The sequence below is a fragment of the Gouania willdenowi genome, chromosome 14 (genome assembly GCF_900634775.1).
Source record: "Gouania willdenowi chromosome 14, fGouWil2.1, whole genome shotgun sequence".
Lineage (NCBI taxonomy): Eukaryota > Metazoa > Chordata > Actinopteri > Blenniiformes > Gobiesocidae > Gouania > Gouania willdenowi.
The window spans coordinates 16,882,278-16,907,873 of NC_041057.1; the positions used below are offsets into that span (position 1 = coordinate 16,882,278).

Consider the following 25,596-nt stretch of genomic DNA (forward strand, 5'->3'; position numbering starts at 1 on the left):
TTTCAGGGGTTTGTGTCACTCTCACAAAGACCTTTTACAGCAGCAGCAGCAGCAGCAATAAAACTAATTAAATTATAATCCATCAATCATCTGAAAAGGAATAGAGCCAAGCACGGCATGTCAATAAGGAGCTTTTCAGGGAACACATGACATTAGTATATGAAGATCTAAAGCCTAAGTTTGACTTCATAACCAGGGAAGTCCAAATACTGTTACTGGTATCAGGACCGTGTTGTTTATACCTCTAACATGAGCGTTGTAGAGGAAACAAAGCAACAAAAACACACAAAATAATAGAAAAATAGACAATGACTAAAAACGTGCAAAACGACGTTGAAAAATATGGGTCAATGACGTATAAGGATTTTCACTGCATTTTAATTTCCTCAAATTTGGCATCATCGAGCAAAGTTTGCTTGAACATTAAGAGAGAAATCAAAATAGAAATACTTTTTTTAATTTTATACAGGAGGAAATAATACCACACATGGCAGAAAATGGCACTTTAAATAACAAAAAATGACAGATAAATATATTTTTTGTTGGTTTTTTTGAAAATCCAAAGTGGGTGAGATATACTACGGTACTACATAGAGTATCTTTTTATTAGTGATGCACCGAAAATTTTACCACCAAAAACCTATTTAATTTTTTAGTCACTTATAGCAGGGTTTAAAGTTTTCCGTCTCTACGTCAATTAAGGAATTTGAAGGAAGATTTGCGTCAATTCATGCACACAAAAAACAAATAGATATTGTGATGACGTGACTTGAGCCGTATCAAAGGTTCATCAGCCTTTAATGGAAGTTGCTACGACAGAACAGTCTTATTCCGACATTCATCAGCCTCCCAGCCAATCAACACACAGAACACACGTAAACAAAGACGAACATTGGCGGATAAAGCTGCACGTAACAACAATGCCTTCACGGTCATGGGAAACCACAACATCTGTAAACCATTGAATAAACTACATGTGGAACATAACTCATGACATAGGACACAGTCCATTACTATATATATATATATATATAATAATTATATTAAATGATGCCTCTTCCCAATGTTATCAGTCATGTTAAGAAGCCTGAGACCTTGGCAGGCCACATGACCGTGAGTGCGGTCAGTGTGCAGCTCAGCAGAGCTCAGCCAATGATAATTGTTTTGCACTCCCGCAGAGAGAAAAGATCGTGCAAATTTGGTCAAATACGCTAAGAGGATAATGGTAAAAGAAATACTGAGGGAAGAGTGAAAGGAGCGGTCGGGAACAAGCTGGTGGACTAAAGGTATGCTATTTAACACTAAAGAAACCACACATTTTTCATCAGGCTTATTATGCTACTACCAACCAAACTTATCAGGCTTCCACATGCCCATAATCGGGACAATTGACGCGTGTGAGTTGATCGAGCTAACCTAGCATGTTAGCATGGACTCGCTGTTTTTGGAAGAAGGCCTCTACATCTTTTATCTGTGTCTTCAGATCATAGGTCAACATGCACAAATCATATTTGGCCTTTTCTGATCAAAAGTTTAAAGTGGATTTATTGTTAATTAAAAATACAATGGACATAATGTCCACATTATTTATGTTTATATTTCTCAAGCAGATTAATCCAATCAGAGAGCAGAATGAGTCTCTCATTTGGGTTCTTAGGTGAAATACAAATAACAAAATTCACGAACAAAAAAAATAGCACCACACATTTGTTTAAATGAAAGTCAGTACAAAAATAACTAGTCACGTAATACAAAGAGTTTGTACCGTCTCTACCTAAACCTCTGCAGGTGGATGGCATGAGTAATCAACTGCTTAGGAGCTACTGTCTATGTGTCAAAAGCAGGTAAGATTCTGGCAATAATAGTTGGATTATAATTGTGATGACTTCATTAAACCAGTAATAGTGCAAACTACATACGACGCCTTTAATGCGCAACACATGGGACTTTTGTCTGTCTACGTAAATGTTTGTTTTTATTATATTTGTTCAATAAAAAGTTCACAAGATGATGTCATTGTCATTTCAGTGTAAATATGCCACACCTAAATACACCAGTTTCCTTTAAACGCTTGTACTTAAAACCCTCTCACGTCTCACATATATTTTCCAATTACATTTCCTCCTTTAGCACTGACATTTTTCCTTAAAAACAGACCTATAAAGCAGACTTGTTATGATAGAATAACAAAAATGTCATCATTACTTGAATTACATGTGAATTATTTTGGCATTTTTTAATTTTTTTTGCTTTAAATCCTAACTTATAGGCATGTACATTATTATTGTTTTGTACACTTGAGCCAGGTCAAGTTAAACATTTTATTTTATTATGTGTTTTATTTTATTTTATGCACTCTTAGATAGTTAGCGCTAAATAAATATTTGTACATTTACTTTCAGCTGATTCATTCTTTAAAACAGTAATATTATGTATGCAATTGCAATGCTTTAATGTACGTGAGGTTACTACACAGTCAAAACAATAAATGCAATGATATTAATAACTGGCAACCATTTTATTTAACTGGAAGAAATGCAATTGGAAGTGTTGCGTCATTGACTCGTGTACAAAAAAGTCTCCAAAGACACATAAGTTGCAAGAACAACACACAAAATGAAAAAAGACACAAAACAGAAATACACACTATAAATTGACTAAAAAACACACAAAAACCCTTTGTTCTTTCCTGCATTAATGCTCAGATTGGTCAATATTCTAAATAGTGACATTAATGTTGAAAACATGGTCCTCAGATCAGACAGTCCTATGATTGTTACCCCCACTTTGATAAAAAACTGCCAATGTCTGACCTAAACATACGTATTTATCTTTAATGAATTACCAATACAGACAAAACAAAACTGTTTATTTCACTGAGAATCAGAGCAGCTACTCGTATCAGTGGAAACACAAATCCCATCCATTTGCTCAAAGGGGTTCAAGAACAGCATCAAAATGAATGCTTTGATACGTTTAGGTGGAAAAGAAAAGGTTAAAGAGCAGCTTTTCTCATTCTTCTCCTCCATCCACAGGAATGTGGCAGCCAGACTGTTCAAAGTCCAACCAGCCTGCGGGAGGCGAGCGTGGGTGTGGCCATAGGAGGGGTGACGCAAGGAGTTTGGGAGGAGTGCGTTTGTTTTATAGTCACACACACACGCACACACACACACACACGCACGGTGCTTTTGTTGCTTCTTTGGTTGTGGAGAATCTGCGATATTATATATTTCCTAACACAAGGAGACTCCTCCCCCTCCTCCATTGCCTGCTGTGCAGTAGACTTCACCTTCTGCCGCCCCCACCCTTCCTTCCATTCCTCCCTCCATCTCCTCCCACACACTGCTACAGATGCTGCCTGTTCGCCTCGCAGGTACAACCACAGGAAAATGTCCAAGTTTTCATCAACTACCCTGTTTCGTGTGCTCAGCCTCTCAAACATCTGTTTATCTGCAGGGCTGTAGCAGCGTTAAGTGCACATACAACGGTGTTTCAGGCTAATTGGTTTAGCCAGCAATCAGCTGTAATAAAGAAGTGGTAAATAGAGTAAATATCTTGATTTCTAGCACATTATAATGCAGTGGTTTCCAACCTTTTTCGGGTTGTGACCCCATTTACATATCACATTTGTCTGTTTTATTTTTGAGTGAGCATGGGGGGGATAGTATTGTTTGTGTTGTCTTTTTTGAGTTTATTTTGTATATAAAACTCCAAAATTAAAATACAATATTACAAATAAAAAATAAAAAAGTGTTCACTATAAAATAGTGCAAAACCTGTTTGTTGAAGCAATAAAAAAGATATATTTTTTATACAGCATACTACTTTATTTGAAAAACTTTATGTATAAGATACAGTTATTTGACATTTATTGTGTGGTGTATTTGAAAAATAATAATAATTCAAAAAACTTAAGGAAAAAAAATAGAATTTGAATCTGTTTGTGTCTAAGTTATACTAATTACCAGACATTTCAGGTGACCCCATTTTAATTCCAGGTGACCCCATATGAGGTCCCCACCCAAAGGTTGAAAAAACCTCATCATAATAGGTTATATTTTCATAATTGTGAGAATGTTGTAAGGCGGTCTCACCTTTGCCTTTCATTATATTATGTATTGCATTTTATGTATTATTTTTTTTTACTTTATGACTACATTTCGTCATATGTTATAACTTATTTTCATTAGGTACATTCTATTTTTTTCTTGCGTATTATTTTTCTAATTTGATTTAACTATAATGTATTGTTATTACATTTCTCATCCAATACAATCTCGGATTGTTTGCATTTTTTTGAGAAGTAGTTTGTCTAGTAATGTTTGTCTTGCCTTTGTCTTTTCCTGAAACACTTTATTTTATCTAAACATGTCAGTCCCAGTCCAACAGTTACTGGAAAGGTCAGGATGTTCTTTATAAAGCCCATCAGGACTTAGTGGAGTAACAGGACATGGACTAATACTGTACCTAATGTTCACTACAGAGGACGGGACTGAATGAGCCGGTTCTCAGAAGGACACTAATTCCCCCTGGTGTGTGTGTGTGTGTGTGGGGGTGTGTGTGAGGACTCTTCAGGACAGTTTGTGCACTGCAGTACACAAGTCTCTGTTCCCTCTTAGACAACCTTCTCCTGGTTTGTGTTGAAAAGCGAGCTGACCTACTAAAAGACACGACTTCTTTGCGGTTTGTCCAAAGGGTGGAGGCCTGTTTCTCCAGCTTGCCTGAGCAAACGTCGAGCTCGACCTGGTTGTTTACTCGGCAGCAGATTACTAGCCCTTCACCAACCACCTCATCAGCTGCTGTTTACGTTGAATGATCGATAGACTCACGCGTATGCGAGAGGCTCCTCATTCACACCAGAGTTAAACTCACAGATCAATCTCCAGCACTCAAAAACAACCGGTTCATATGGGGCGAACTGGCAGAATTACCAGGACTCCTCACATCGAATTCACCAAAAACACACAACAGATGCTCAGGGAGATAAAAACACTGACAGTGTGGAAGAACTGTCATCTCAAGTTCACGATTTCATCCAAACTGATGCAGATTTCAAAAAAAGAAAATCCAGTCTTTGCTGATTATCTTCCTACTATGGATTAAAAAGCCAATGCTGCGTGGTGTTTGTGTTTGAAGAGGAAAAAACGCTGACTCAGAGAAAAGAGCGGCAAACTCAGAACATAAAGGTCACATGGAGACTAAATAATCCCCTCAAAATCTACACCAAATTTGACACTTTTGCACAAATTCAGTGTAATAGGACTAAATTAGTGGTTGATGACACTGCATCATCAGGTGTGACAGCATCGCTGTTCATCACAGAGAGTTGTATTTGTATATGGGATATCAAAAATCACGACATTATTGAGGACAAGCAACCATCATTCACCTTATGAACCTTACATTGCTGTATAATTTCTTTGTTGTCACTCAAATAGTGGGAGATCTTTATGCCCCACCCCATAGAAAAGCTGGTAAGATGATTGGGTTGATTTCCGCTCACTTTATACAAGAAATCCAAGTAATCACTGCCTCAAGGACATAAAATGACTCTAAAAGCACCAAAAAAACAACAGAAAAACACACAAATGTCTGTAGAAATACAAAAAACGACAAGAACAATAGACAAAAGCCTTTGTTCTTTCCTGTATTGATGCTCAGATTGGTCATTATTCTAAATGCTGACATGAATGTTGATATTGTGGCTCTCGGATCAGATGAAAATCACAGTTTACTGACCCTTACTGTTAAAAAATAAAGATTTTAAAAAAACGTATAAGTAGAAACAGATACTTTCCGTGGCCATTTTTTAGCTGCTAAACCATCATGAAGTGATTTCATGTGATTTGGTTGTGAAGGCTCATCCCTACAGTAGACCCTGAAGGGTTAAACAGTAAACCCAGAATTAGTTTTTAACTCACCCGATCCTTCCGAGCGCCCATCGCTGCCGATGAGTGGCACTGTGATGGCGGCTGTTGCTACACCGTCGGACGGCATGGTGGTGTAGACGACGGGCAGGGACTGCACCACCACGGGGATGGTCTGCAGCTGGCCCACCTTACTCGGCATGCTGACGGATGGGATCGTGTGGATGACGTGGAGGATCTGTTGACCGCCGACGCCTTGCGTGGCTAAGATGGAGCCTGGTGAGAGGACCTGGAAACAGAGATTGTTGTTACTTTACAACTTTACTTTTACCAGCCTGTGTGTGCAATAGCTAAAGAAAGGCTTTATATTTACCATGGAGCCTAAAGATTGTACCGTAGAGGTGACCGGGGTGGCCGTCAGGCCTGGTTGTGTGACGGTGCAGCTGGGGGCGGGGTTCATTGTGGTCGTGGCTGTAGAGGACTGGCGTGGTTTGTTGAGCGACAGGTCGACGGGCTCGGTCTGGTCCTCTGTGGGGTTCGAATGTGGCGAGGACGGCTCTGACTTGCACTCAATCTTCAACTTCAAGTTGGTTATCTGTGAGCGGTCATCGCCTATGTTTACCTGCTGAGGGAACACAGAGGAACAGGACAGACATGAGACCACAAGGTTTCCCCCACCTGGATGCCTGCACTGTACAGATAAGCTAGGATAAAGGTCTGCACGCTTGTGGAGAACATGCAACCTCACATATCTGCTCAGGCAAAGGAAATAGTTTATAGTTCCAACAAACAAAGATCACTCAGGACCATGATTCCCAACTAAGGGTACATGGAGAATATATAAAATGAAAGCAAGACAAAACAAGATGGGGACAAGGTCAAGACAAGGCCTAATACATAAATACTCTTAGCTTTGCTACAACTTTCTGAAGACATGTTAAAAGCTAAAATATCAGAAAAACACAAAACAAATGTCTAACATTACATTGACGGGTTAGGAAAAAACAAACAGATTCCTTTATTAGGCATCTGGCGACGAGATTATCTTCAAAACCAATGGAAGTAACGAGACATCAAGCATCCTCTTTTCAAGCAACTCGCGTCATTCCAGCAACTCAATCGTGCGACCTGAGTCGCTGGAAAGCACTCAAAGTTGAAAATGTTTAACTTTTCAAGCGACTTTGAGTAATACTGTCGCAACATCCAATCGGCAAAGAGTGTCTCCCCACTTCACTCCCCGGGTAGTCACTGTCTGCAGAGCCGGAGGCTGCACTGAAAAGGCTGTACACTTCATCTTACTGGAGGCCAAAATGAAAGTATCATACTCCTTGAATAAGCCTTTTAACTTCTAATGCATATTTTGAAAGAAGTCATCCTTTGGTAACTCTGTAAGGTGAGCATTAAAACCGTAAGTGTGCTGTCTATGGTAAGTGCTATAAAAGTGTGGCTGTAGAAGTGTGCAGCCCTCTCGGTGCAGCCCTGTCCTCTCAGTGCTGCCAACGCTCATCACGTCAGTGAAGGGATGAGGCATCGATGCGAGCAAAAAGTGCAACAATAACGCACCTTCGTCCCCTACTGACATGGAGGAGTATTACATTACATTCATCGCCTTCACAGGAAGGGGCAGGGACTGCTTTTTCTAGCTCAGGGGTCTTTACACGGCACACTTGATGACCTTGGACAGCGTAGTAATTGATAACCACTGCATTATACAGATACTGATATCAAACTGAAATGAATCTAAATTCATTCATTCATTCTGGGAGAAATGAAGCAGCCTCAGCCTCTTTAGCTACGCAGCCCTCGGCTGCTGAGGAACTGCAGGAACAATGGCTGCTGTGTGGTACGCTGAGGGCTGTGGGAGGCAGAGTGACGGAGTAATGAGGGAGAGGGTGCAGCAGTGAAACCCTCCGCCCGCCCCATCCCACCCAGCCTGGAGTTGGCCTTCATCCAGTTCAGCTGAGTGTAGTTTGGCTGGGAGTGGAGAGGGTGGAGGATCGGCTACGCCCTTTTATCAGGTCACACAGTTCAGCTGGAGGCAGGGCTGCGTGTCGGAGGGGCGCACACACACACACACGTCGGTATACAAACTATCCGTGAGCGTCACCTGCCTTAAACACCACCTATAAAGGAGATGTTGCTGTTTTACTGCATCACTGGTTACGACACGAGAAGGGAAAGAAAGAAGAAGAAAAGAAAAGTGACAAAGGAAGAAAATGAGTAATGTGAAGAAAAGAATTACAGAAAACAGAAGGGAGTAAATTGACAACAGAAAGAAAGAAGATTGATAAAAAGAAAGAAAAGTATGGATTGGAAAAAAGGGAATTATGATGAAATGAAGCAGAGAAAAGTGAAAAGAATGAAAGAATGAAAGCTAAAAAGAAGGAGCAAACTCACATACAGAGCGTAGAAAAGTAAAGTATAGACTAAATGAACTATGAGGATGGAGGGAAGAAGAAGAGGAGGGGAGAAAAGAGGGAGATCTGGGCCGAATGGAAATGGGATTTTAGTGGGAGCGCCTAAAAAAGTGGGATAGAAACAACTAAAAAGAAAATGAAGTGTGAAAGACATGGGAGAGAGAGGGAAAGAGAAAGAGAAAAAGAGTGGGTGGGAAAGGCCTGGAGTTGCCATAGAAACTGGGAGCCATCAGTTGACTCCATGTTTTCCACTTCTTCTTCTTCTTCTTCCCCACCCACCAACTCCCTTCCATTTCCCTCCCAGTCCGTTCGTCTTTCCATCACCTCACCCCTCCTCTCCTCCTCCTCCATTCCCTCTAGTCTGCAGTGCATGCGCTCCTTCTCCACCACGCCCCTTTCCCACCTTTCTCCACCTCCACACCTCTCTCTACACCATCACACCATCCTGCTCTTCTTGCAGCAGCCACACCCAGGCTCTGATCCAACCTCACCCTCTGTATCCACACTAAACAGTCCCTCACCTGTCATTTTAAACTAGTCTAATGATTTTAATTCCTTATTTAAAAATGCACACAGGGACAGGAGTAGCAGAGGAACGCCCAATAAGATATTTACGATGTAAATTATGGACTGTTTATAACTAAAGGAGCGTCTTGGATGAGAAGTGAAACGTCCAGAATCAAGATGACCTGAATGACTCATTTATTTAATAAAATCTGTGATTCTGCGTCAAAACTTAAGATAAAAACAAGCTGCTTCTCTTCATTCTCATCCACTCTGCTGAGTTTGGCAAGTCTTACCTTATATAGAGAAAACTTTGCTGCCAAAACAGCCCTGATCAGTCAGAGCATAGACTCCAGGAGATCCTCAGTCAGGAATCGCCAACCAGTTTTTTTGCAAATTGTTACATATTTCCATGATCCCGATAAGAGAAAGCATAACAACATATAGGACTTTATGTTATATAAAATCAGTTAACCTGCCTTCAATCTCTTCCAGTTTTATACCAACATCAACAATTTTATCTATCACTAAATCTATGACACATCTCTGTGGTTCAACCATCTCCAATCATCTGATTTACAAAATAAAACCCTGCATTAACTCAAATAAATCAATCTCAGGTCAAACACCTGAACCGGAACCATTTGCCCAGAATAGACTGGCATCAATATCTGTGAGGCGTAACAGTGTAAAACAACCAATCACAACAATCTGCAGCACCACTCGCTCCCCATCAGCCGCTACATTCCTCAGTGAAGCCATAAAATGGGTCACCCAGTCTTCATCTCGCAATTAATTCATGGGATCTCCACCTTGAATGGGAGCAGTAGCAGCAGCACTGGAGGAAGTCCAGCTGATGTATGGCAATATGAATCAACTATGTGTGTTACTGTTTCTGGTGAAAAAAAAAAATGAATAAAAATCTGCCGTATCATGAAATGTGTGAATGTTTAGTTACAAAGCTCAGTAGTATTTGTACTTGTGGCTGACGGCTGCATAGTTTATAGTTTGTATCCCGAGCTACCGGACCCAAAACCCCTCTCACTTTGTTCTTCTTATTGTTGTGTACACTAGTTAAAAACACTACTTCTCTGTTATTCGTGAACAGATCGGCTAAAAGTTGGTAGGTATTTTTCTTAAATTTTATTTAACCTTTATTTAACCAGGAAAAAAAATCAAGGGAGTCCTGGCCAAGAGGCAGCAAAATGACAACACACTGAACAGAAATACATTTACATTACATTAAAATGACAGGATAACATAAGAATCAAATAAAACAATTACAGACAACTGAGGCAGTCTCAAATTCTCTCAGTTTCGTTTTAACGGCATTCAAGGATAAAAACTCCGTCAGCTTCCAGTCTCTTTGCAGCATGTTCCAAGCACAAGGAGCTGCATGTAAAAAGGCTTTTTTCCCCAGCTCTGTGCGGGCAAAAGGAACCGTGAGCAACAGCTGATCATTGGATCTCAGCGCATAAGTGTTCGTACTTCTCTTTGTAAGTAATGTACAGATGTAAGCGGGCAGTAATCCAAGAAGAGCCTTATAAATAAAAGTAAACAAATGACATAGGTATAATCTATGGATGTGTACGCATCGACGCTCAGAGTCCAATTTTTGATGTGGGGCCCAGTGGTGCCCAAGGGACCCCAAAAGCAAAAAAAATGAAAGTCAATTTCTCATTTATTTGCAAGTCAAATATTGACGGTTGGTGGTACCGGATTATTGGCACATACCAATATATAAATGGGGCCCATTACCCCGTATGTGTCATTTTTCAAATGTTCTCGTTAGATTGGAAGGCAGTGTGGTATGAATACTCTATGAATGAATATGATGAGATGCTCAGAGCACTTTTTTTTTTTTAAAAATGGGGCCCCACCCCCCATTTCCAGTCAAATTTATGGGAACATAGTCGTGTGATCGGAGACGTTCCGCGGGCCCGGCTGTAGTTCATCCAAACTTGTTTAATAAATATGTGCATCATGGAATATCATTGTTTTTAAAGTGATACCGACTCATCACGAGTTTAGATCAGGGGTCACCAACCTTTCTGAAACCGAGCTTCTTCATAGGTAGTGTATAGTCCGAAGGGCTACCAGTTAGAAAAGCACTCACTTTAATTAGGGTGAAGATAATAAGGAAGGCTAGTAGTAACTTAAAAAAGTAGGAAATGTTTAAGTTTCAACAGGCAACACTTTATTTCTCCTAATTTAGTTTCATTTTCATTACATTGCATAGAACTATTATCTTCTTATTTTACGAGCTGGCTACAAACAAACAACTTTTAACTAATTTGCAAAATGGAACAATTATGTCATATTTTACAAAAATACACCCCGCGTTTTTAAAAATATATCTTATATACAGTATATCATATTATATATAACATACCAGAATCCATAAACCAAATCTGCAACATTTAAAAACATTTGTCACAATGTTTCAGTGAAAATAAGAATAATTAAATACTTAAACTTTATCACAACGTATTTATCTTTGTGAGTTTAAATCCTGGAAAGTACATTTATATTTTAGATGGAGCACATTGGACACTAGAGTTCCTGAGGGCACCAGCTCACATGGTCCATGTCGGCACAGTGTTGGTGACCCCTGGTTTAGATGATCAGTCTGAAGCTGAATAATAAAACATTGTTACTAATATGCGTCAGAAATGTCTTTGGAGTCATTTCTATCAACTTTATGGCTTCAAACCACTGTAATATCCCTTTAAATGTGGGCGTTGCCACATTCAGCCAATCAGCGTTCGCATATCATGTTGTCGTCACGTCAGGATTAAACTTCAGAAATCCATTCCCATATAGAGTCAGCCTTTAGCCTCATAAAACCAGGTGACGTTACGTGAATGGAGCACTTTCTCGAGTAATAAAAACTACGTCACAGTTTGTCCCAAAGATCAAAAACTCAAACTGGTTTCTTCACCATTAAAATCAGTTCAATGACCTCCACAGTCACATGATTTCCAATGTACCTTCACTTCTGACAAGACAAGCAGGTTCAAACTGATCACAGCTGACTGAAAATAATAATGACTCGATCATATATATGATGGGTTAAATATAGATACCAAAGCACAACAATAGGGATTTCACCAAACAAAGAGAATTCCAAGGAGCTGTGCTGAGCTTTGAGCCTGTGTCATGGTTGTTTTTCTCTTACAGGAAGAAATCAATGGGCCCTGAGGTGAGGTAATCACTGTGTTTATGTATAGAGAAGGTAAACAGAGGACACAGGGAATGGTAAACACAACAACACAATAGAAAAAAAAATCACTGTGCAGAGCTTTGTCTTCATGACCCAATTATGTTTTTTGGTGCATGTGTGAAGTATTGAAGCTCCTCTCAGCGTTGAAGACAAATACAGGCTTGATAGCGAGAACAGAGCAAAAACAACAGCTGGAGGAGATATTAGCCACAGGGACGGGCAGCACCGCCCACACACCACACAGACACTCACAGCCCCACCCACCCACCCAACTCTACTGCCCCCACCCTGCGCCGCTCCTCCGCTCTGCTACACCCACCTGTTGGAGGGCTGATCTCAGCTCAGTGTCTGAGCCAACGCTGCAGTGGATGATATTCAACAGATGTTACAGGTGTTGATTTCCTGAGTGACTGATAACATTTTAATCACCAACATCTCCACAGAACAGCCTCGTGGGCACAGTTTAACGAGAAATAAGCACCACAACTTTAGTTTCTCACACCTAAAAGTTATATGTGGTGAGCACATGTTTCCCAGAATTATTTTTCTCTCGAAAGACACATTTTGAACAAGGACTAGGGCTGGGCGATATATCAACATAGTGATATATATGGATTTTTGAAGTTATACTGTATGCTACACAGAACAAGACAATATCATTTAGATGGATATAGCTTTATTTTAAAAGCTTTATTTGTAAGGGTGTAAGAAAAAATCCATTCGGCAATATATCGCGATATTTCACTGTGCGATTATTGTATTGATCCAAAAAAAAAATTCAAATCTTTTTTTTTTTCTAAAACATTTAATTGTGCTGACATATGCCTAGCACATAAACGCCCAGTCACTAGGTGTCAGTGAACCACATCAGACCTTATTAAACTCCCTCTCGCCTCAATACATTTTAGCTTGGAAGTTGATTGCACTTTATTTTCATAAAACATACTGGGCATTTTTAATTAGAGATGGGCGTTGTTATGCTGCGTTCACACCGGATGCGTCACGAAATGTCCGTACGTCCAGATTACATTCAAAGTCAATGGATAGATGCATCCCAGATGCGAAATCTTTCCTGTGCTGCGGTGCGGTGCAATCAACACGTCAAGAGCGTTGGCCGTGGGAGCGCGCTCCCAATTTTGTGCATATAATAATAATAATAATAATAATAATAATGGCTTAGATTTATATAGCGCTTTCTTCGAGGAGACTCAAAGTACGTTACAGAAATCATTATTCATTCACATCAGTCACTCACCTAGTCATACCGGTGGTGGTAAGCTACAATGTAGCCACAGCTGCCCTAGGGCAGACTGACAGAGGCGTGGCTGCCATTTCACGCCTACGGCCCCTCTGACCACCACCAACATTCATGCACAATTCATACTCACTCATACAAGGCAATGTGGGTAAAGTGCCTTGCCCAAGGACACAATGACAATGACTCGATTAGAGCGGGATTTGAACACCCAACCCTTCGGTTACTGGACAACCCACTCTACCACTGAGCCATGGTCGCCCCAATCCGCACAATCGCAAGAGTTGAAAATATTGAACTCCTGCGACTGTTTCGCATGACGAAAGCCAATCAGAATCTTTGTTGACAATGACATCAGGCCGTCAGCACGGACCCATTCAACCATGGAGTAGAAGCTGTGTGTGAACACCTGGAGATGTATGACACGGCCTTTATAACCGGGACCAGACGAGGAAGGATTAGGCGTGGAGGAGAATCAGCGAGGAGGTGGTAGTAGCAGGTAAAAGTTCTGTCTGTAGTTTTCATCTTTGAAAGTCAGCACTGAGCGAGGATAGCATTAGCCGCTAATCACGTTTTTTGATCCTGCGGACCCTGCGGTACGTTTTGTGCGGCAGATGCGTCCGGTGCTGCAGAAGACGCATTCGGTGTGAACGCAGATTTGTTGTAGAAGCAAAAGTTAAAGTTTAAAAAAAAATGTCATTTGACAGTTTGATAAACATACCACATGTTTTTGATATTGGTACTTGAATTACCGTTAATTACCATTTACTTGTTCTCACAAGTAAAAATAATAATAATTGTATTTCATACCATTCTGTACTTGTAAAGGTGAAATTTATTATCATATTATTTAGTATCAGGATATATCGTGATATATCGTATTGTGGCATGCAAATTGTGAATTCTATCACATTGTTCGAATCATGGCAATAAACACCCCTATTACTATGTGCTTAACACATAGTTTTAGGAGTGGCTACTTTATCGTGTTTTTTTTTTTCCTCTCATACAACCATCTATTTGCCCCGCCCTTACCCACAAGTTTACAGAGACAACACGGCACCAAAAACCAGTTCTTCCTATATGTTGGAGCACCACTAATCTCGTCTAGCATCTCCAACAGCATGAGGTACAAATCGTGCCAAATGTCACGAGATCAAATCAGGACCGTGTATTCTCATGAGATTTCGTAGCAAAAGACTTTGCGGAGGCCCTCAATGAAGTACAATATGAAGTGTGTTCAACTGCTATCACTGCAACGCAGAACGTGACTTATGTCCAAACACCTGCCCTGAAACAAACCACGCTACGTAACTCACTCACACGTGCTGTCCCTTAGAGGTACACAGACAAAAGTGGATTCATGTGGATGTTGTGTAGCCTCTCGAGATACAATGTTTGATTTGTATCGCCCAGCTTTTAATAATGATAAAAAACATTTACTAGCGCCAAACTGCTAAAGAGATATTCACAAGTACTCGAATCAATGACCCTAATTCTCATTGTGGTGAATATTGTTAAGGTCAGTACTTGATTTTCATTATCAAGTCAAATACCTTGTTTATATGAACAAACGCAGCCAAAAGCCCTGATTCTGATTCTTGTTAAATGGAAGAATTTAACCCTGCGATGAGGCATGCACAGATATTCATAGGGTTAGGGTTTTTCCTTCTCAATGCTTTTATTTTGAAAGCAGCTCCTTTGTTACACCAACAGATATTGCTTTATTAACAAAAATAACAAACCAATTTGGAGTCTATAAAAACCTAAACATAGTATTGGTTAGTCAGTCTCAGATGAGTGTGAGGAAATGTTTCTCAGCGACTTTAAACGGTCAGTGAAAACCGGCTGAGGCTGAGTCCTGATATCAATACAAAGTACGTGTAGATCCTCTAAATGACTGGATGTATTGAGGTCCTAAAAATCTCAGTCGGAGCCGCTGTTTTCTTCTCTCTCCACTTCCTGGATGCTTCACTAGTTGGGAGGCGGGTTGCCAACAATGACATCATCACCCTGCACCAGCTGAAGCAACTGCATCAGTCCAGTTTGTGCACTGCATGCATTCATCTCCCCTCCCATCCGCTGCTTCTCTCCGCATCCCAAAAAATGTGAATGTGCCGTCCTTAGAAAGGTCTGAATGCTCACACACACACACACACACACACACACACGCACACACGCACACACGCACAAGCACACACACGCACACACACGCACACACACGCACACAACTAACCCAAGCTAGCAAACCTCCCCCTGGCAAAAGGACAGTAAATAGGCTTCCAAGCCTTTACGTCTCATACCCTCACACACACAAGATGCAATAGCCCGCATGTGTGTGCGTGCATGTGATTTTGGCCTCTTTATGTGCATGAGTGCCCCTGTTTGCTAGAGGACAACTGGCTTGTTTATGTGCATCACACACACACACACACCCACACACACACACACACACACACACACACACACACACACACACAGGGCCTCATTGTTTGCATGTGTGTGCTTATGTGTATTAGAGAAGAGAGAGATTACGGACTATTCACTGTGCTGTGCTGGCAGGTATTCCGAGTGTGTGTGTGTGTGTGTGTGTGTGTGTGTGTGTGTGCATGTGTGCGTTCATGTGTTCGCCTTTGGCTGAAGTGGGAAGTTGGGGGTGAGGAGGGTGGGGGGGGGAGAGTGTGAGAGGAGACCATGATTGGGAAAGGTGGAGGAGGAAGAGGAGGAGCGATGTGAGGAAGGGGGGAGGGGTCAGGCTGCACGCAGGCTTTTTGGCGACTCCCGCCAGAGCCGCGGTTGCCATGGTGACGCGGCGAGCGGAAGCAGAGCCTCCCTCAACAGATCCTATTAGGACGAGGGAGCAGAGAGCAGAAAGAAGAGAAAGGGAGGACAAGGAAGTCACGGGAGAGAGTTGGAGAGATAGAGAAGAGTTTTACACTAACTGTTGGCCTAACAAGGCGGCAGTGTGACCTTTGACCTCATTCAGCTACGCTAACAAACAACACTCAAACACAAATATGCATCCACTGTAATAATCACTCTGATAACGGCTCAATAAGACTAGTTAAACTAATAAGGCGAGCTATTTACCGCTTAACCCATGCTCAGCCAGCATGGCTACATGCTAAGCTAACCAAAACATGTGATACTGGTGGGCAGGGTTCCTACAGCATTTATTTTGAAACGTGAGACTAATTACAATCAAAAATGAAAATCATACTTATTATGTGTTCAAATTTAAGACTTTTAAAACATTGATTTAATACATTTTAATGATAGTAAAGCCCTTATTCTTAGATTCTTGAATTTAATGTCTTTTTAAGGATCCGCAGGAATCCTGGGAGTTCCTTGACTGTCTCAGAGAAAAGAACACATTTAGCATCTGCAATTAGTAGAATGCAAAGATTCCTCCTCAAGTTTCCCTTTTATCCCTCACCTGGAAACACAATAGGAAAGAATATAAAACAGCCACAGCGCAGAATGTTTAAAAAAGCCCTCAAATAAAGTACAGCTTGCAAAATGACTCCAAAAACAGACAAAGCAACAAATCTTTCACTAATAATAACAAGGGGCTCAAAGCAACATCAAACTAAAGAATGACTCCAAAAAGACAGATTTTTTTTTTCTTTTTACAAAAACACACAAAATAAAATCAAGAAAATCCCAACGAATACACAAAATGGCACAAAACTAGAGAAACAATTAAACAAATGGCTCCTAAAAGACAATAACAAACAACAGAAGTCAAAACAAAACAACAAAAACACACGAGAAAGCACATTAACCTGTCAGAAATATGTGAATCGTAAAGATTCCCAGATGAGAGAAAACATCAGGTTTCCTTATCCCTCACCTGAAAAGACACCTTAAAAATGCTGGTGTTTAGAGGGAAAATTAAACAGCCGCTGTACAGCCTGCTTGATATAACAATAACTTGATATGATGTTTGAAATAAAAACTAAAACAAACAATGGCTCAAGTTTTTGTTGCTTGCGTACACTGGGATAACAATAGTCGACACTGACAAAATACAACTCAGTCAAAGCAGCACAAAAATCAGAAACGCTACACTTTAATTCCTCTACTAATGGAACATTGAGTTGTTGTTTTACAAGATTTGGTGACATTGTATCTCCTGAGTATTTCAAATAGCTTTAATTGATGGTAAATGAACAACAAACACTTTATTAGGCTTGAAATCTAGCCATATGTGATAGATAGCAGACCAAAAAAATTTAACACAAGCCTAAGCCAAGTAAATACAGTATTAAATCAATAATGATGATAATTTACAAATTATTCAGTATGAAAAATAAGGGAAAGAATCAGGCAGTGTTTAACGTTCCTGCTCTGCTTCCTGAAGACTTTATCTAAGCACAGGAAACTCCACTCCCATCTGTTAGCGACAGCCGCAGCGCTACGGTCAGCATGCACACACACACACACAACACTTAATGATCTCTTACGCAATGCTGCTCCACCCTGCTCCCACCCTTCACTAACCTAAACCACACTGCACAAACACGTCGCCCATTCCTTCCTCTAACAGCCTGCTGTAGACCCAAATTTGCTGACTCTCTAAAAAAGACATTAATGTTAACCACTCATTAGTTAGCAAGAACGAAGTTCACTTTATGGTAAAACTTTCTCACAAAGTCAAATGATTGACAGTTTTAAAATTAAACGACTTTGATGAATAAAAACAAAGAACGTTAATGGTCCAAGTGCAGCGCCAGGCGGAACTCCCGAATTCACAAATATTTCACTTTCCTTGATTTTAGAGCAGAAAACCTCAATAAATTCTGATTTTAATCAGGCGATTGTAAAATACAGTCACCATTCTATCAAACCTTAATACTAATTTTGTTTTGTTTTTGTTTTTATTTGAGTAAATGAATTGGGAATGGGCTTTAAGTAAGAATATGAATTTTCAATGTTTGACTTTAACTTTCCTAACTTCTCTGTTGGTACTCAAGTCAACAAAAATCACGAGACAACTTCTGGTTGCTATTAAAGCTGAAGCTATTAAAGAGTCACATCTTTGTACTGAATCAGGACTCGCAAATCCCTTCTCATGTAAACTACACGTATATACACAAAGTTACACAAACGCATGGCAACCTTAAAGGAGTCAATTTAATCAAATCACTGACATGAAATTTAGCTAAAAACCCATTAATAACCAGAAAACAACAGGACCTAAACAATCCAGGTTAATAACCCAGGTATAAGAAGCAGGTATAGAATTGACTCAGATTTACCCAAATCCATAAATTCAGTCAAATTAACCAGTACTAATCATAACATACACTTTGCCCTTTGTTATATGTTGTTTATAGAGTCATGAGACTCGTCTGAACCCTCTAGTAATATAACGCAACACAAACCAGGAATTTAAGTTGTTCATGGATGGATTTCTTATGTTTTGGCTATCTCAGATTTTGAACTTCACCTTTAGATGTGTGCTTTTTGGGGTTTTTTTAACGATATAAGGCACATATAACATTACAGGCAATGAACAAAGCGGTTGTAAAAATTGTTTGCTCTTTAAAATGTTATTTTCTTTCAAATCAAATGAAAACAGCCAAATAATTAAAATTTTCCAGAGTATAAGTGTTCTGAAAATTAAACATATAAAAGCACATACTCTCCTTCATTTGTGGTTGCAAATACTTTAACTACCGTAAAATGAAACTATACATTTTCATGAAATCTCAGTCTGTGCCCTGCCCACTTGAGACTGAATTAAGTATCATTTCCTTCACCTGTTTGAAGTTTGTCGGCTGCATTCAGGACAACAAAGAGCAAAGGTTCAAATTTGTCTTTGTGACAACGTGAGAATGTGGGCTGGGCAGGGATGGCTCTAATTCCAGGAAATGTCTATTTCAGGAGCAGAGATGGTAGAAGAAAAGCTAAATCAGATCACATGCATGGCAGGAAAGCTGTAGTTTTCATCCTCATCATATTCACTTTTATATATATATATATTTTAATATCATGTAGAAACCGCTCTTAGGGGTCCAAAGGAGAACTTTTGATCTGTGTTGGTGTATAAGCTCTCCTAAAGTAAACTGAGTGCAGACCACAGGCAGTGAGCCCTGCACTTAACATGTGGTTTGGTTTGTTCTGCCTTTGGTCAGAGGCTGGTTTAACACTTGGTCTGGGCTTGGATTGGTTACAGTTTAGGCGGGTTCAACTTCCAAGGCAAGAGTTTGGAAACATCAATTCAGTTTATTTATTTTTTAACAGAAAATGTAACATTTGTGGAAATATTGCCACAAAGAAGTGAATGCAAAGTTTAGGATGATAATGTGTGTTTTTGGTGTCTGTATTGATCCTGCTGTGACTGAATTCACTGATGTTTTATTTTGAAAACCCAAACAACCCTTGATCCTGTGACTCGAATCATTATTCAACTTTTGATTAGCAGATGAAGGCATGTAAAGAGTTTGCTGAAAGCCTCTAACTTTCATCGATTTTCCTCTCAGTTTTTAACGACTCAAACCTTGGTTTTCTTTATGCCTTTGTGTGCGTAAACCACGTGTAAACTGAAACCAAGTGATGTCAGGAAGTCAAAAATCAGCATTTACTTGTCTTTTGCCACTTTTCATATATACATAGATTCTTTCTCTATTAACATACAGGAAGCATTGGGCGGTTAGGAGCCTCATTTAGAGATGAGCAACTGTTATCACAGTGGGGGCCACAGCAATGTGAGCCATGTTATCAACATTAAGAATAATGATCAAACATTCATTCATTCAATTCATGCGTTTTCAAATAATTTTGTGTACATATGTTGATGTGTATAATTTTCTGAATTTTCTGTCATTTTGTGAATTTATTTTGATCCGCACATGTCGGATCGAGCCCATGGGGCCTCAGTGTTACGTTCTCTTTAGCTCACCACTTCCCAAAACATAGAACATCCCTGGATGAAAAGACCTTTGGATAAACGGAACCCTAAATCCTTATGTTGATCAAGATTTAGAGAATCTAAACGGCAAATCAACACTTCTGACTGTTATGTCCATCACACCAAACTCTTTCTTTCCTCAACAACGATCAAATCTCCCACGTGTTTGGTCTGGCCTCTGTTATACAGCCTCGTCAAGTCTGTGACCACAAATAAACAAAGTGAAAAAACATCTACGGCTGGCATGTAAACCAAATAACACTCTCATCTCCACATCTGCCTCTTTCTTAACCCTCTGCTTTTTCTAACCTCCCAGCACAACTAATCCACCTCTGCTGCATTCAGGATGGCGCGTAATACCCTCGACTCCACCTCATCATTACATGTCGCGCCCTATATTGTACGTTCTCCACTGCCTCTGATTATAACAGGGTGAAGGTAGAACCATCAGCATCACTGCAGTCAGAAAGGTGTTGGGACTTGCCCATCACGTCTCCCAAGTGACATGCAAATGCTCCCATAAATTTATTACCAAGCATTAGATTTAATTAGCACACAGAAGTCTAGCCATCATTAATCACTGCATTTATAGTTGAGATTAAAACCTGAAATTCAGATGCAAGATGATTGTATGCCTCCCCTTAACGCTGTCGGATCAATACCCATAAAATACTGTAGTCCTATTCAAAACGCAAATGAAAGATAAAAAGATCAATGAAAAACCAGTTTTGTGTTGGGATGAAGCAATTTGAAAGCTAACACGCTAGCAACTTGTCTCATTTTGCATAGTTTGTCATTTTGCACCATAAATTGTCATGCAACCTTAAAATTGCATCGATCTGATCTAATAACTTTCAAAAAATTCAACTACGTAGAGCAAAGAAGGAAAGTTTTCATGTATCAAAAGCTAAATTAGCCTTTGTTCTATTAGCGGCATTAGCCAAGCACACATTAGCAAACAAAACAAATACATAGACTTAATGTTAATCGTCACAAATAAACTCCTCTTTTTCACTTCACAAGTGAAAACAACGAGAAAATGTAACAACTCTAGAAAACTAAGGAAACACTAATGTTTAGAAATTAGCATTTGTTGCACTAGCTACTGTCGCTGGTTTGGCAGCTGACAAGTTGACTAAAGACAAAAGTCTACCAACTTTTCAATAAAATGGCGTAAAAATTTGGGTTAATCTTGTGTGATGTTATCTGAATGCACTAAATTAGTTTAGTTTGCTCTTGTTTTCCACCATGCTGGATTTTCAGCTTTTTTTCTGGAAAGTGTCTATTTGTACGGTTGCCGTACGGCCAACCCCCGGTACTATTGGTACGGTTAGAGAAGTACACGTACATAGCGTCTTAGGGTTAGGGTTAGGATTAGGTTTAGGTTTAGGGTTAGGTTATAACCCTATAGCGCAACAATTTTTCGGGTTAGAATTAGGGTTACGATTAGTCTTAGTCACGTAACCTAAACTGGCCAAAAAGGGGCGCTGCGTACGTATAGAATGTCGGTATATTGATACGGCAACCGTACGGATAGCCACTGCCTTTTTTCTATGTCCTTGCTTATACCTTGGCAAACAGCTTTACAATATGAAATTGTAATTATTGCTTTCTTTGAAAGAGACATTACATGTAAAACATGGACTTGTTGTAATTAAACTTTCATAAGAAGCAGGAAACAAATGAGACAGACCTGATTTAAAGCACGTTTCCTCCCTTTCCCCTGAACAACCACCACTCCCTGCTGAGTCTCTCATACATCTCTCCTGCCACTCCTCTATTAATTGACCTACTACTTCTTCCTCCTCCTTCTCCACTCCATCATTGGCTCCTCCTTTACTCTGATCCGCCCACAAAACCACTACAACATATTCCTATCCTACTTTGTCCTTCGCCATCGATCTCCACCCTCCATCACTCGTTCTTATTGGCAAGATATTCTCAGCAGCCAGCACCAATTTAGGAAATTACATTTCCAGCTCCTGGGAATTTAATAGAGCAAATAGTCCTATGGAATCATTGGAAACCATGTTTATAGTACTATCCACCAGTATCCAAAACTGTATGGGAAAATCAAATGGTGCGAATCCGTGTGCTTGTTAATCCTCGTGCTTACTTTCTGCACTAGGTTCAAACAGGTTGAAAGAGACAAACAGTATCTATAATTCAACGTTAACTAATCATTTGTTTTGAATGAAAAAAAATACATAGCCTGCTAGATTTAGATTAGCTGACAAAATTATAATCAACCTTTATCTTTTCTTACAAACGATTTAACGTCATTCTGACACCAGTTTATAACACATAATGTGACTACTAGTGATGTACAATGTTTGTCGATATCCCAATTTCCCTTTTCCGATATCAACTGTAACATACAGGCTTTTATTCCCCTCAACTAATTTAAGGTCACAACATGGATCTTCACCTTTATTGTTTGTTTTTAACTGTTGCTTTTTTGTCATCAGCCCAAAACCCTACATCGACATTTACCGATATCACATTATTATGGCAATAAACAGCTCTGAAGATTAGCATTGGTAACAAATTACATCCTGCAGTCCCTAAATTTAAAAAGAGAAGTTCCTAACATATAGAGTATAAAGTTTCTCTAAAAAACCCATTAGGAATTAGTGCAGTAGCTGAAAGGAAAGATCATAGCAAAAACTAAGACCTGAGTAGGCTGGGTTTAGGATATTAGTTCTGAAACTTGTCCTGTTGCACCCCCCATTAAGAAATGAACATTTTTAGGGGGCCCCATTGGAACTTTTTTTTTTTATTATTGGTAAAAAATTAACTGTGACTTCTTCAAAACTCATAAAAATAACAAAAAGCTAATAAATAATGTATGTATTTTCATTCTTAATGTTCATGCATCACTTTATGGGGCACACCCCCCCAGTTTGGGAAAACGTAGGTTTTAATTAACAAGAGTCCTCAGTCGCTCACTTTAAACGCACCAGGGTTCAATTTACAGGGAAACTGGCTTAGTTTGACCAGGTGTGAACACACAACTGGATTAAAAAAGTAGACCCTGCTTCGCTCTGCCATGTCTGGAGCTGCACACGTACAACACCTGATCCTGATGAGACGTAATGAAAGGTGAGGACTTACTGCTCTATTAATGTGTTTTAACTGTAAAAATATCCTGTACTGCTCACTGTCTGACTTCATCACACAAACTAGTCTAAAGCTACAGGATGTGATCACATGTCAACAATACATTTGAGTATATAGGCCTATAGGCCCATAACCCCCTTTAGCCTGCAAAAGATAAAAAAATGGACAAATCTGGTAATACATAATGCCACAACCTCCAAAACGAGCGCAGGACACCCCAAAAAAATTGTAAACAAATCACAAAAAATAAACAAATATCATAAGTCATGAATAAGATAATTCTTTCAAGCATCATGAATGACATCTCTGATGACATCTTCACTCAAGAAGAAAGCTCAGACCTTTGCATGCAAATATGAGACTTTTAAAAACAAATATATCTGCTATTTCAGGGCCTTAATAGGTTTTTCAGCCACAAATTTGTCTTTGAAACGGCCCGGTACCTGGAAACTGACCAATCTGGCAACACTGACTGCCAAAAACTAGCTTATCTGAGTGAAGCAAACCCAAAAAAATGTAAATGAATAGCAAAAAATATCAAATATGTGAAGTTATCAATAGGCTGATTCTTTCAAGCATTGACTTTATGCAGTGAACAATGAATGTGATCCATGAAGGTTTAAAAACCTGCACACATTACACTTGTAGGGATAATCACATAAGCACTTTAGTTGCTATAATGATTACATTTGTGTTTACAAGTAACCAAATGGCAGAAACAAACCAATATGGCAACACAGGTCACAAACTCCCTAAAATATGTGAAGGACCAGAGAGTTAAAAAAATAATAGCAAATAAAAATGCAAATAACACAAGGGCTATTAGTTTATAGGATCAACAGCTGACTGAACATAAATGGCTTAAAAACCATAATTTAATTTTATAAAGTTCTTGTCTTTTTTTATTTAATGATTTAGAAACTTCTGAATTAATCTGAGAAATAACAACATTATTGAATCATTATAACAAAAGCCATCTTAACTTTTAAATAAAAAATTGTAAGTTTCCATTATTATCTATCTATAAAGCAGGGCATCTCTGTCTGTCTGCCTGTGTTCCTCAAATATCCCAGCAGATCAGGCTCAGATTGACCTGAGACTTTCAACATGGCTGCAGCTTGGTTCAAAGGTGTGCGACGTCGGATTTGTTTGGATTGCAATGATACCGTTAATTAATTTTTTATCAAAGTGTCCACCGGGAATGGAGCCAGCACAGTCACGTGCGTGCCAGAGCCAATCACTGGAGAACTAAGACTGATGACATCATCGTTGTGGAGTTAGAACTGATGAGCCTTTGCTGGCGCGTCAACACTTTTCACTTTTTGCTCGCTTTGGGTGAACCATTCAAGTGTGTGTGTGTGTGTGTGTGTGTGTGTGTGTGTGTGTGTGTGTGTGTTTAATTCAGAATAAAATTTGCATTAGGAATTAAGTGTTTACAAGGTCAGTTTAAAGAGGGTTTAACTTTTATTCTGAATGAAAGAGGAATTAAAGCTCCCATATAAACGTGATTGTCTCAAAGTGTTTCTCCAGGCATAACGTCATGCTGGTGCGTTGCTTTTTCCCAATCTATTTAATTAAATATATGAAAACACAATAGTCATCACTCTACCAATTTCACAACATACTTAAATGTCCCTGATGTCCCACCTTCAAACACAACCTCATTTGGCCATTAATGAAAAAGCTACTTAACCTACCACATTTCTATAGCAATATATACTTAGTTCCTACGGGCACTGCAATAATGAAGCATCTAATATGACACTACTGGTGCTTAGACTGAGTGGTCAAAGGTCACAGGAAGTCTAACACTCAGGCCTGCGTATTTCCAGCTGAAACGTTAAATCTAACACTTCATTCATTGCTCCAAAATCTGTCAGAAATATTTTTTTAAATGCACACAAAGACAAATGATTGATCTCCGGGAATAAAAAGCCTCTCTTATTAACCAGCAGTTTTTAACCACAAGTTGATGAAATTATTCAAAGAAGTGTATTATTGGTCAATAAAAAAAAATTGTGTTCCTGTAAATGTAAGTACCGTATCAAGGCCCCATCAAAATAAAAGCATGTAAAAGCCAGCTGACGCAAAAGTGGGTGGCAGGCTTTTACATTTTGACGCGCTACACAAAAACATAACACTTTTTTTGCTCCGATTTTACATTGGCTGAACTTTTTCTATGATTTAAAACTTTCTATATGTAAACAAATGGCCCATTTCTCTGAACTATTGTTCACAGATTTTTCTAATTCTGTGTTAGTGAGCAATTCTCCTTTGCTGAGATAATCCTTCCA

General features: G+C 39.4%; 1 protein-coding gene across 4 annotated transcripts in view; it reads right to left on the bottom strand.

The window, feature by feature from the left end:
• The window catches only part of klf8 (Kruppel like factor 8), a 75,556-nt gene that overhangs the window by 13,607 nt on the left and 36,353 nt on the right, over positions 1–25,596 (bottom strand). For 3 of the 4 annotated variants that reach the window (XM_028466403.1, XM_028466407.1, XM_028466406.1), the window contains 2 exons: positions 6,241–6,492; positions 5,922–6,156 (listed from right to left, as the gene is read on the bottom strand). In XM_028466403.1, the coding sequence (XP_028322204.1) occupies positions 5,922–6,156; positions 6,241–6,492 (487 nt within the window). The remainder of the gene's footprint in view (positions 1–5,921; positions 6,157–6,240; positions 6,493–25,596) is intronic. The other variant, XM_028466404.1, reaches the window with a different exon arrangement.